We start from the raw sequence: 13,839 nt of genomic DNA on the forward strand, positions 1-13,839 counted from the left end.
TATACACTACCAAACGTAAAGTAGATAGCTAGTGGGAAACAGCCGCATTGCACAGGAAGATCAGCTGGGTGCTTTGTGACCACCTGGATGGGTGGGATAGGGAGGGTGGGAGGGAGGGAGACGCAAGAGGGAAGAGATATGGTAACATATGTATATGTATAACTTTTTCATTTTGTTATAAAGCAAAAGTAACACACCATTGTAAAGCAATTATACTCCAATAAAGATGTAAAAAAAAAATGTTTAATCCACATTTAAAAAAAGAAAAAAAAAAGATCCCCTGAAAAATCTAAATCTGCATTCCCTCCGTTAGACCCCCAGAGGGATCTCCTCAATGCATGCCCAGGAGCCAACTTCTTCTGTTCCTACCAGGGAGCTAAGTTCTTTTTTAAAAAAAATAAATTTATTTATTTATTTATTTTTGGCTGCATTGGGTCTTCGCTGCTGCATGCGGGCTTTTCTCCAATTGCGGCGAGCGGGGGCTCCTCTTTGTTGTGGTGTGCAGGCTTCTCATTGCGGTGGCTTCTCTTACTGTGGAACACAGGCTCTAGGCACGCAGGCTTCAGTAGTTGTGGCGCACAGGCTTAGTTGCTCCGCAGCACGTGGGATCTTCCCAGACTAGGGATCGAACACGTGTCCCCTGCATTGGCAGGCGGATTCTTAACCACTGCGCCACCAGGGAAGTCCCAGGAGCTAAGTCCTTAACAAAGTCAACTAGGGACATTTCCAAGTTGTACTTATTTTAATTATCTAATTTAACTAAATTTTACATAAATGATCAAAACACGAATGTAGAAAAAGCAGATACTGTTTCTATGACAATTAAGTTAGATACTTTAGGAAAGTCTAAATAAAGGCAAGTAACTTTTACAAATTATCATCAAACCAACGAATTGAGTAAACAAAAGATGGGGGAGAAGACACCAAGAATCACAAAATCTAGAGGTCTGCTCTCAGACTTGGCCCTGGAAACTGTAGTGCAATTATGTGTCACATGAGTACCATCTCTGTAAGAGAGAAACAGAGGACTCTAACCAAAGGAGCCAACTCAAACCAAAGACCTCAAGCCCACAACAAGAGACAGCTGAACAAATGTCCACTAACGTGGGAAAATTAAAACAGAATACTTATAGTGTGTACACAGCACTCTGAGCACTTTTAAATTGGCTGCCCGGCCACCAGTCCCCAATCATATTAAAGAGAAGGGCTTTAACCTTCTCTGCACGACCAGGGCCTCTATGGACACTGCAAGGCAGTGTGTCATGAAGCTGGCAAAGCACCGGAGTGTCTTAGACAGGCTGACTGAAGAGCTCCTGTCTGGTTACCAGCACGATGCTGCAGTGGGACGACCACTACTGAGCAGCCCTTCCACAGCAAGCACCCTGCTAGCTGGTCACAGCACAAATGCCGAATGCCTATGGACTGCACTCAGCCCTCAGTAGCAAGTATTCTGAGGTGGCCCCAAGTGTGCTGTCTCTTTTTTCATCACCGAAGTCAAAGGCAAGGATGGAATCCTATGTACAGAAATTCCCTTCACAAGCACAAGCACAGAACTTCTGCTTTTGTACAGAATTAGAAACAGCTGGGATTATCCCAGTCTGTGGCCTAGGGGCTGAATAAAAGACTGGTTCTCATCAGACGATTAGGCTAGGGCTTAAAAACCTTAATAATGATTAAAAACCGACCACCAACCCCAAAATAAATGGGGAAAAAAATAATTCATACAAGGGAAAATCTAATTTGTAAACAACTGTACAATGTTTATCTTTGCCAGTCATCATACAAATGTAAACTAAAGCAACCTGACTCCATGTTAAGACCTTATCAAAACTTTCAGGGCTTCCCTGGTGGCGCAGTGGTTGAGAGTCCGCCTGCTGATGCAGGGGACGCGTGTTCGTGCCCCGGTCCGGGAAGATCTCACATGCCATGGAGCGGCTAGGCCCGTGAGCCATGGCCGCTAAGCCTGCGCGTCCAGAGCCTGTGCTCCGCAGCGGGAGAGGCCACAACAGTTAGAGGCCCGCGTACCACAAAAAAAAAAACCTTTCAGAGCACAACAACAGGTAATCTTTATGGGACTACAGAGAAACCAGTACATCACTAACTCCTAGTGGCATTATAAACTGATGAACTATTCTGGAAATTAACTTGGTAAATGGTATCAAGACTTACGGTAATACTGTCAGATGAAATGATATAAAGTCTGAATTTCCCTCAAAACAATCCAGAGGTGGGGAGAGAAGGTACAGGTGAAACAAGATGTGGTAACTGTTGAAGCTGGTAACAGGCAAATTTGACAGTTCATTTACTGTCTCTACTTTTGTATGTTTGAAAACTTTTATAATTTTTTAACGGTATCAAAAGAAACAAAAATGTTTTTGCCCTTTGACATATTAATTTAATATAGAGAAATCAGAAATGTATTCTAAGACATATTTAACAGGAATGAAAAAGAAAATGATTAGAAATATTCAAAGCAATATCTACGATAGTAAAAATGAAAAGAAAAAAGTAAAGGCTTAACTAATAATACATCACCCCACATGACAGTATGCAATCATTAAAAATACTTAATGGGCTTCCCTGGTGGCGCAGTGGTTGAGAGTCCGCCTGCCGATACAGGGGACACGGGTTCGTGCCCCGGTCCGGGAAGATCCCACATGCCACGGAGTGGCTGAGCCCGTGAGCCATGGCCACTGAGCCTGCGCGTCCAGAGCCTGTGCTCCGCAACGGGAGAGGCCACAATAGTGAGAGGCCCGCGTACCGCAAAAGAAAAAAAAATACTTAAAAAGATTATGTAGCACTCTGAACAAAATACATAAAATTTTATTGATAAAATGAGAATAGAATGCAAAAAGTAATGTAAGAGAACAAAGATGAAACAATTATTTTACATGGGGAAAATAATTCAAACAAAAATAGTTGTGCTAGGATTAGAGGATAGACAGATAGTTCATTTTTCAGCATCATTATTTTATCAGTTTTCAACTTGACATGAAAAAATAAAAATCAAGCAAGGCAGAATCCTTCAGCCTATGCTAGATTAGTGCACTGCATCAGATTCCAGACACAGATAACAGGAGAAACTCTCTTGTATTAGGTGCTAATGCATGAGAAACCAAAGTAACCACCACTAACCTAAAGGACACTTTGAGTCTGGGGCCGGCCAAATCCAGAGACCCCGTGGTAGCCCCCTTGGCTTCTCTGCGGCATTAATATGAGTGACCACACACCCTTCTGGTAACACACTCTCCTTCTACTGCTTCTGCGTTAAGGCACTGTACTAGGTTTGCTCACAGCCACTTAGAGTTCAGATCTCTTGGAAAGCTCTGGGCTCCCATTCCAGTTGGTCTATTCACCAACTCACTCTCCTGTGTGTCGCTCTGACAAGCAATATCCACTGTGGCCTGCCCCTGCCTGACTTCACCTGCTCATTGGGGTCTGGGTGTGGCCTCACTCTTCAGGCCATCAGGCACGTAGCTCTGGTCCCTCTTGCCCTGGTTGTAGGCGCCAGCATATTCCTGCACCTCCGCCCTGTAGACTTCCCCTGACCATGCTGCCCCAAGACTTGATGCCTCCTACACAGGCCAGTCATTCATACCTAACAACTTGTTTCGGGTGAGGTGGAAGATGAAAGGAACCCATTAAAAGCCCAGAATAAACATAAGCCCTCCCAGGCCTCTACTTCACCTGCAAAATGGAACATCACACCTAAGTAGTGATAATTTTTGAAGGATATTACCAGAAGGAAAAAAAAGAGAAAGATTACCTTTTATCCCTTAAAATGGGCCTCTTAGTTTGGTTGCTTCTTAATGTAAATGAATTTCAGTAAGTACAAATTCTCTTCTTGGGGATGAATCTGGATACAATAGTGAAGTTTTAAAAATCAAGCCCACTCTAACTTTTGTGAAGCAGTGTGAAGATATATAATGATTTTTTTTTTTTTTAAGTAGTGGAGTGATTTCTAGTCTAACCAGAAGAAACATAGCTCACCTTAAATTGAGAAATAAAAATTCTTCAGGCTTTATTGATCTACTCACTAAATGAAGAGAAACAAGGAATGAAAGGCTGGCATAAGTTACCTGCATATGGGTACTGGTAGGGTACAGCATAAGCCTGCCCATTTGCAGCATAGACAACTTGAGTTCCTGGCGGGTATGCACCACTGTATGGACCATAGCCGTATGCCTGCTGAAAAGATATAGGCCCATTAGAAATACAATTTTGAAATTTCAACATCCATTTATAATAAAAACTCTCAACAAAGTGGGTATAAAGAGAACATTCCTCAATATAATAAAAGCTATATATGACAAGCCCATAGCTAGCATCATACTCAATGGTGAAAAACTGAAAGCATTTCCTCTAAGATCAGGAACAAGACAAGGATGTCCACTCTCATCACTTTTATTCAACATACTATTGGAAGGCCTAGCCAGAGCAATTAGACAAGGAAATAAAAGGCATCCAAACTGGAAAGGGAAAAGTAAAACTGTCACTACTTGCAGATGACAGAATATTACATACAGAAAACCCTAAAGGCTCCACAAAAAAACTGTAAGAATAAATGAATTCAGTAAAGTTGCAGGATACGAAATCAACATACAGAAACCTGTTGCGTTTCTATACATTAATAACAAACGTTCAGAAAGGGAAATTAAGAAAACGATCCCATTTACAACTGCATCAAAAACAATAAATTATTAACATATACACACTACTATATATAAAATAGACAATCAACAAGGACCTACTGTATAGCACAGGGAACTCTACTCAATACTCTGTGATAACCTATATGGGAAAAGAAACTGAAAACGAATAGATATATGTGTATGTATAACTGAATCACTTTGCTGTACACCTGAAACTAACACAACATTGTAAATCAACTATACCCTAATATAAAATAAAAATTAAAAAGCAAAACAAAAACAAACAAAAAAACAATAAAATACCTAGGAATAAATTTAACCAAGGAGGTGAAACACCTGTACACTGAAAACTATAAGGCACTGATGAAAGAAACTGAAAATACAAATAACTGGAAAGATATTCCAAGCTAATGGATTGGAAGAATAGTTAAAATGTCCATACTATCCAAAGTAATCTACAGATTCAATGCAATCCTTAACAAACTTCCAATGGCATTTTTTGCAAAAACAGAACAATCTTAAAATTTGTATGAAACTACAAAAGACCCAAAATATCCAAAGAAAGAAGAATAAAGCTGGAGGCATCATGCTCCCAGATTTCAAACTATACTACAAAGTAATCACAACAGTATGGTATTGGCATAAAAACAGACACACAGATCAATGGAACAGAAGAGAGTGCCCAGAAATAAACCCAAGTGTATATGGTCAATTAACTTACAACAAAGGAGCCAAGAGAATACAATGGGGAAAGGACAGTCTCTTCAATAAATGGTGCTGGGAAAAGTAGACAGCCACATGCAAAAGAATGAAACTAGACCACTATCTTATACCATACACAAAAATTAACTCAAAATGGATTAAACATGTAAGACCTGAAACCATAAAACTCCTAGAAAAAAACAAAGGTGATAAGCTCCTTGACATTGGTCATGGTGATGATTTTTTGGATCTGACTCCAAAGGCAAAGGCAATAAAAGCAAAAATAAATGTGGGACTACATCAACTAAAAAGCTTCTGTACAGCAAAGGAAACCACCAACAAAATGAGAAGGCAACCTACTGAATGGGAGAAAATATTTGCAAATCACATATAGGGAACTCATACAACTCAACAGCAAAAAAATAACCTGATTAAAAAATGGGCCGAAGAACTGAATAGACAACTTCCCAAAGAAGAAATACAAATGGCCAACAGGCACATGAAAAGATACTCAACATTACTGATCATCAGGGAAATGCAAATCAAAACCACAATGAGGTATCACCTCACACCTGTTAGAATGACTATTATTAAAAAGACAAGAGGGCTTCCCTGGTGGCACAGTGGTTGAGAGTCCGCCTGCCGATGCAGGGGACACGGGTTCGTGCCCCGGTCCAGGAAGATCCCACATGCCACGGAGCGGCTGGGCCCGCGAGCCATGGCCACTGAGCCTGCACGTCCGGAGCCTGTGCTCCACAACAGGAGAGGCCACAACAGTGAGAGGCCTGCGTACTGCAAAAAAAAAAAAAAAAAAAAAAAAGACAAGAAATAACAAGTGGCACGGATGTGGAGAAAAGGGAACCCTCATACACAGCTGACAGGAATATAAATTGGTGCCTCCAAAAAGGAAAACAGTAATGGAAGGAAGTTCCTGAAAAAATTAAACACAGAACTAACAGTTGATTCAGCAATTCCACTTCTGGGTATTCATCCAAAGGAAACAAAAACATTAACTCAAAAAGATATCTGTATCCCCATGTTCACTGCATCATTATTTACAATAGCTAAGATATGGAAACAACCTAAGTGTCCATCAGCAAATGGATAAAGAAGATGTGGTCCAAATATACAATGGAATATTAATCTGCCATTAAAAAAGGACATCTTGGGGGCTTCCCTGGTGGCACAGTGGTTGAGAGTCCACCTGCCAATGCAGGGGACATGGGCTCAAGCCCTGGTCCGGGAAGATCCTACATGCCACAGAGCAACTAAGCCCGTGCACCACAACTACTGAGCCTGCGCTCTAGAGCCCGTGAGCCACAACTACTGAAGCCCATGCACCCAGAGCCCATGCTCCACAAGAGAAGCCACTGCAAAGAGAAGCCCGCACAAGGCAACAAAGAGTAGCCCCCGCTCACCACAACTAGAGAAAGCCCACGTGCAGCCATGAAGACCCAATGCAGCCAAAAATTAAATAAATAAATAAATAAATAAATAAATAAATCATGGGGATATAATATACAGCATGGTGACTATAGTTAATAATACTATACTGCATATTTGAAAGTTGCGAAGAGGGTATGTATTAAAAATTTTCAACACAAGAAAAAAAATTCTTTATGGTGACAGATTTTAACTAGACCTAGTGCAGTGATTACTTTGCAATATATACAAATACAGATCATTATGTTGCATACCTGAAACTAATAAAATGTTGCATGTCAATTATACCTCAATTTTGAAAAATACGATTTGGAAACCACCGGGAATATATTAAAATTGGTTCTCCAAGTTGCAGTCAATAAAGTTTGACACTCTATTAAAAAAATAAAGAACATGACGGGACTTCCCTGGTGGTCCAGTGGCTAAGACTCCACGCTCCCAATGAAGGGGGCCCAGGTTCCATCCCTGGTCAGGGAACTAGATCCCGCACACATGCCACTACTAAGAGATCATTCCCATGCCACAACTAAAGATCCCACACACCTCAACTAAGACCTGGTGCTGCCCAATAAATAAATAAATATTTTAAAAATAATAACAATAAATAAAGAACATGAGACAGTGTGCTTATGCCCTTTGTTTTAAGATCCTAAAAAAACAAACACACAACTGGACTCTACTTTCAGGCTGTAAAATAAAGTAGGTGGAAAACACAACAAAAAAGAGAACTGGACTTGCCAGAGATTCCAATTTCATTTCAGCTGTACCACTAACTTGACCTTCAGTAAGTCATCTAACTACTGTAGGCCTTGTTTTGTTCATCTCTAAAATGATCAGTTTGGACCAGGTGATAAACAAGATTCATCCAAAGCCAGTTTTCTCTTGGTGAAGCCAGCCTAGCAGCAAAACCCTCCCCAGCCCAATTACCAGCAGTTCCTGGCAGGAGAATATAAAAGACTGATACTGGGGGGTCTGAGGTCTGAGGCCTGGGCAGGTGACTGGCAGTTTTCCACAAGGACATGCCTATGAAAGGGCATTGCCAGAAATGGGCAGTGGACTGCCTCCACTGACCAAGTAAAGGACTACCGTATACTGGGAAATACGGAGATGAAAGGCCTGACCTTCTTTATGAGCTCACAGGTGGTGACAGGGCAGACATGTTTACAGACAATTACAATTATTGTCATTATGTGACAAAGGCTATACACAGGGGAGAACAGGGAGCTATGGCCTGGCAAATACGTATGTAGATCTAAACCTGTTATCTTACAAAAGCAGGAGACAGAATGTATGCTTCTGTAAGACAGAATAGACGCAGACGTTGTTTTCTCTATTCTTCCTTCTAAGTACAACTGAAAACCCTGGACACTATACATACAACAAACACAAGGAGACTCTGAAAGGTAGAGAGAAAGCAGGTGACTGTCTAGGGACTTCATGACCCTAAGAAGGACACACAGTGAGTTCCCTGGGTTTTCTTTTTGCCTCCTATATCCGACTGGATAATGTAGAAGCGGCAACCAAGAAATGCCAACCTTTCTTGGTCTGCCTCAAGGAAAGCCTGCTGTCTCTACCCAAAGAGCCTAAGAAGGAAAAGGCCAATCTGGCAAGAGAGACCATTTTCACTCCAGCCAAACAACACAAAAATAGCTGTGGCTATTACTCCCACCAGCAAAGTCCAGTATGGAGAAAGACGCTCTCCCACCCCCATCTCAAACAGTGTCAGAGAAGGCCAAGGGGGAAGCTGGGAATTTCATTGCTACCAGATGGAAACAGGCTACCTCCAGTCCCATACCACAGTGTCAGTGGAGACCATGCAAGGAGCCAGAACTCCCATCTCTGCCCAGCAGAAACAAGGTGCCCCTTCCTGTCCTGCTGGAGTAGGATCAACAGAGACCCAGTGGAGAGCAAGTACTTCCACAACCTCTTATCAGTAACCATAGTATCAGTGAAGGCTAGTGGGGAGCAGCAGGGAAAGTCCCTCCAACTCCCAGGCAGGCTGGTGTCACAGAGACCTAGAGAAGGGCCTGAATTCCCAGCCCTCTCAGCAGTGACAATGAGCCAGTGTCAAATGGGACCCAGGGGACAACCTGGACTTCCACCGTTACATGAAGGAACAAAGCAGACCCCCTCTTCACCCAGCGGAGGAGCATTAGGAGGAAGTCTGCTAAAATGCAAGACTTAAGTAGATTCAGTCTTATAATATTTAAAATGTCCAGGTTTTGATAAAGAATAATTAGTCATACCAAGAACCAGGAAGATCTCAAACTGGATGACAAAAGACAACAAAAGAGACCAACACCAAGATGACAAAGATGTTGGAATTACCTGGGAAGGATTTTAAAGCAGTTATCATTAAAATATTTCAATAAGTAATTAAGAACATGTTTGAAATTCATAAAAGAAACAGGAAGTCTCCACAAAACCAGAAAAATATCAGGAAAAACTATATAAAGATATATATCAAGAATAACCAATGAAAATTTTAGAAATATAAAAATAACTAATAAATTATTCAATGAATGGACTCAACAACAAATAGAGATGACAAATAATCAATGAACATGAATATAAAGAGTAGAAATTACCTAATTAGAACAGAGAAAAAGCAGATTGAAGAAAAAAATGAACAAAAACTCTGAGACATGTGGGACATCTAACATCTGCGTCATCAGTTTCATTAGAGAAAGAGGGTGGGTCTAAAACAACATTCCAGAAATAATAGGTTAAAATTTCCCAAATTTAGCAAGAAACATAAACCTACGTATTCAAGAAACTGAATGAACACCAAATAAGATAAATCCCCAAATACACACATCAGAGTCAAACTTCTGAAAACTAAAGACAAGGAAAGTAGCCAGAAACAATGCACTACGTACACGGGGGAAAAAAATTCAAATGATAGCAGATTTCTAATCAGAAATCAGGAGAGCCAGAGGAAATAGCACACATTTATCAAGTGCTGAAAGAAATGTCAACTCAGAATTCTATACTACTGAAAATATTCTTCAGAACAAAGATGAAATTGAGACATTCTCAGATGAAGGAAAACTGAGGATCTGTTGCCAGCAGATCTATCCTAAGAGAATGACAAAAGGAAGTTCACTAAACAGTAAATAATAAACGAAATCTTGAAACATCAGGAGGTAAAAAAATATGGTCAAAGCAGAATACATGTAAACATAATAAAAATCACATCTTGATTTTTCTAATAAGTTTGACAGCTGTAGCAAAATCTATAACACCATCTAATATGGTTCTCAATACATGTAAAAGAAATACTTAAAACAATTATACCATAAAATGAGAGAGAAAAAAGGAATTTAGAGGTAATGGTTTGATACTTCACTGGACTGGTAAAATGTGAACACCGGACTTTGAAAAATATGTGTACATGTATAACGTAACAACTAGAGCAACCATTAAAATAGCAATACAAAGAGATACTCAAAACATTACAGATACATCAAAATGTAATTCTAAAACATGTTCTATGGGAATTCCCTGGCAGTCCAGTGGTTAGGACTCTGCGCTCTCACCACCAAGGGCCTGGGTTAGCTCCCTGGTCGGGGAACTAAGGTCCCACAAGCCGCACAGTGCAGCCAAAAAATAAATAAAAGTAAAAATAAATAAATAATAAGATAAAATAAAACATGTTCTAGTAACTCACAAAAAGCTTAAGTAAAAGAACATACAGAAATGAAAAACAGAACCAAAGGAAAACAAAAAATAAAATGGCATACTTAACGTATCAAAATTACATCATATGCAAATGGTCTGTGGGGAAGGTTAAGAGTGATGGTGTTTAAGGGTACAAACTTGTAACAAGTATTAAATAAGCCTTGAGATCTAATCCATCATATAATGAATATAGACAATAATATCATGCTTTAATTATGTAGTGTAATAAATATTGCTACATTTGCAATCATTTACAATATATAAAGGTATCAAAATAACAGATAGTACACCTTAAACTTACACAATAAAAAAATGTAAATGGCCTAAATATACCAGTTACAAGATAGAGATTTGTCAGATGGTGGGATGAGGGGATGACCCAACTATATGCTGTCTATAAGAAACTTCAAATGTAATATGTATGTTGAAAGAAAAAAGATGGGAAAAGAGATATCATGCAAACATTAATAAAAAGGAAGCAGAAGTGGCTACATTAATATCAGATAGAGTAGACATGAGAGTAAAGAAAATTATCAGAAACAGAGAAGAACATAACATAATGATAATAGGGTTAATCCAGCAAGAAAATATAAGTGTGTATGGACCAAATGACAGAGCTGCACACATAAATTAGACAACTTATATAAATGAAAAGGACCAATTCCTCAAAAAGTATAAAATACCACAACCCATTCAATATGAAATAGAGAATGAATAGTCCTGTAACTATTAAGAAAACAGAATTTGTAATTTAAAATATCCCCCAAAAGAAATCTCCAGGCAGGCCCAGACAGTTTCACTGGAAATGTCTACCAAATGATTAAAGAAGAATTAACATCACTTCTACACAATATCTTCTAGAAAATACAAGAGCATGGAACAGTTCCTTAACTTCTATAAAGTCAGTACCACCTGATAACAAAATAAAACAGAGTACAAAAAAAGAAAACTACAGACCAATATCCCTCATGAATACAGTTGCAAAAACTCCTAATAAATATTAGCAAACATAGAATTCAGCAATAAATAAAAAGAATTATACACCACAACCTAGTGAGATTTATTCCAGGGATGCAAAGCTGGTTCAGTATTCAAAAATCAATGTAACCCACCATATTTAAGTTTTTAAAAAAAAGGTTTAAAAAAAAATCACATGACCAAATCAATTGATGCAGAAAAGGTATTTGACAAAATCCAACACCCATTCATGGTAAACACTCAGAAAACTAAAAAAAAGAAGGACTTTCTTCAACTTGACAAACAACATCTACAAAAGACATCACACTTAGTGTGGAAAAACTGAACACATTCCCCGTAAAATCAGGAACAAGGCAAGAATGCCTGCTCTCACCACTGCTCTTCAATATAATATTGGAAGTTCTAACCAGGGCAATAAGGCAAGGCAAGGCAAGGAAATAGAAGGTACACAGACTACAAAGGAAGAAATAACTCTATTTGTAGATGACATGACTGTCTATGTAGTATATTCCAAAGAATCTAAAATAAAATACTTGGACTTCCCTGGTGGCACAGTTATTAAGAATCCGCCCGCCAATGCAGGGGACGTGGGTTCGAGCCCTGGTCCAGGAAGATCCCACATGCCGTGGAGCAACTAAGCCCACGCGCCACAACTAATGAGCCTGCGCTCTAGAGCCCACGAGCCACGGCTACTGAAGCCCGCGCACTTAGAGCCCATGCTTGGCAAGAAAGAGAAGCCACCACAATGAGAAACCCGCGCACCGCAAACGAAGAGTAGCCCCCGCTCGCTGCAACTAGAGAAAGCCCGTGCACAGCAACGAAGACCCAAAACAGCCAATAAATAAATAAATTTATAAAATAAAATACTTATAGAACCAATAAGTGAGTTTAGTAATAAGCTCACAGGCTACAAGATCAACATATAAAAATCAACTGTGTTTCTATATACTAGCAATAAACATGGAGAAAATGAAATTTGAAATACCATATACAAAAATTCAAAAAAAAGAGAAATATTTAAGTATAAATCTAACAAAAAACATACAGGATTTATATATTGAAAGCTACAAAATGCTAGTGGAAAAAAATCAAACAGGATCTAAATAGACAGTCCATTTTCATGGATTGGAAGCTCAACATAATAAAGATGTCAATGCTTCCCCAAAAAACCTGATTTCTATCAAAATCCCAGAAAGATTTTGTTGTACATTTAGACAAATTTACATGGAAAGTAAGTGGAATCAGAATAGCTAAAAGAATTCTGAAAAGGAAGAATGAAGTGGGGGGAATCAGCCTACCCAATCTCAAGACTTATTATTGATATATAGCTACAGTAATCAAGTCTGTGTGGTATCAGAGGATGGAACAGACAGAGAACCCAGAAACAGACACACATAAATACAGCCAACTGATTTTTTACAGAGATGCAAAACCAATTCCAGAAAGGATTAACAGTCTTTTCAACAAATAGTGATGGGACAATTGAACATCCATATGCAAAAAAAAAAAAAGAACCTCAACATAACCCTCTCACCTTATTCAAAATTAACTGACAACAGAAAAGACTCGTGTATAAATCCTAGGACTATGAAACTTTCAGAAGATAACATAGGAGAAAATCTTGGGAAACTTGGTCTAGGTGAAGTGTTAAACATGACAACAAAACACAGTCCATAAAAGGAAAAACTGATAAATTGGACTGCATCAAAATTAAAAACTCTGTGAAAGGCACTGTCAAGAGAATAAAAAGATATGCTACTGATCACATATCTGACAAAGGATTCCTATCTCAAACATATATATAAGAACTCTCAAAACTCAACAATAAAAAAATAATAAGTAGAAAATGAGCAAATGACATGAAGACATATCTCACTGAACAGGATATATGGATGGCAAGTAAGCACATAAAAAGATGTTCAACATCACAAGCTATAGGAAATGCCAATTAGGATCACAGTGAAATATCACTACACACCTATCGGAATAGTTAAAATAAAAAACAGCGACAACAGCAAATGCTGGTGAGGATACAGAGAAAGTAAACCACCCATACACTACTGATGGGAAAGAGAAATAGTAGAGAAACTCTGGAAAGCAGTTTGTCAGCTTTTTAAAAAACTAATCATATACTTACCATACATTCAACTCAGCAATTACATTTTGGGGCACTTATCCCAGGGAAATAAAACTTTATGTCTGCAATAACAACCTGTACATGAGTGTTCACATAAGGTTTATTGGTAACAGCCAAAATCTAGAAACAACCAAAATGTCTCCCAATAGTTAAACGTTCAATACATAATGTGATACGTCCATACCATGGCATACTACTCAGCAATAAAAAGGAACAGACTATTGACACATGCAACAATTTGGATGA

At 39.0% G+C, this 13,839-nt stretch overlaps 1 protein-coding gene across 3 annotated transcripts in view; it reads right to left on the reverse strand.

Moving 5' to 3' along the window:
• Positions 1-13,839, reverse strand: part of PLEKHB2 (pleckstrin homology domain containing B2) — a 49,681-nt gene that overhangs the window by 10,904 nt on the left and 24,938 nt on the right. For 2 of the 3 annotated variants that reach the window (XM_082657791.1, XM_082657792.1), the window contains exon 7: positions 4,080-4,188. In XM_082657791.1, the coding sequence (XP_082513917.1) occupies positions 4,080-4,188 (109 nt within the window). The remainder of the gene's footprint in view (positions 1-4,079; positions 4,189-13,839) is intronic. The other variant, XM_082657793.1, reaches the window with a different exon arrangement.

Source organism: Grampus griseus (genome assembly GCF_964374135.1).
Source record: "Grampus griseus genome assembly, chromosome: 7".
NCBI classification, from domain to species: Eukaryota; Metazoa; Chordata; class Mammalia; order Artiodactyla; family Delphinidae; genus Grampus; species Grampus griseus.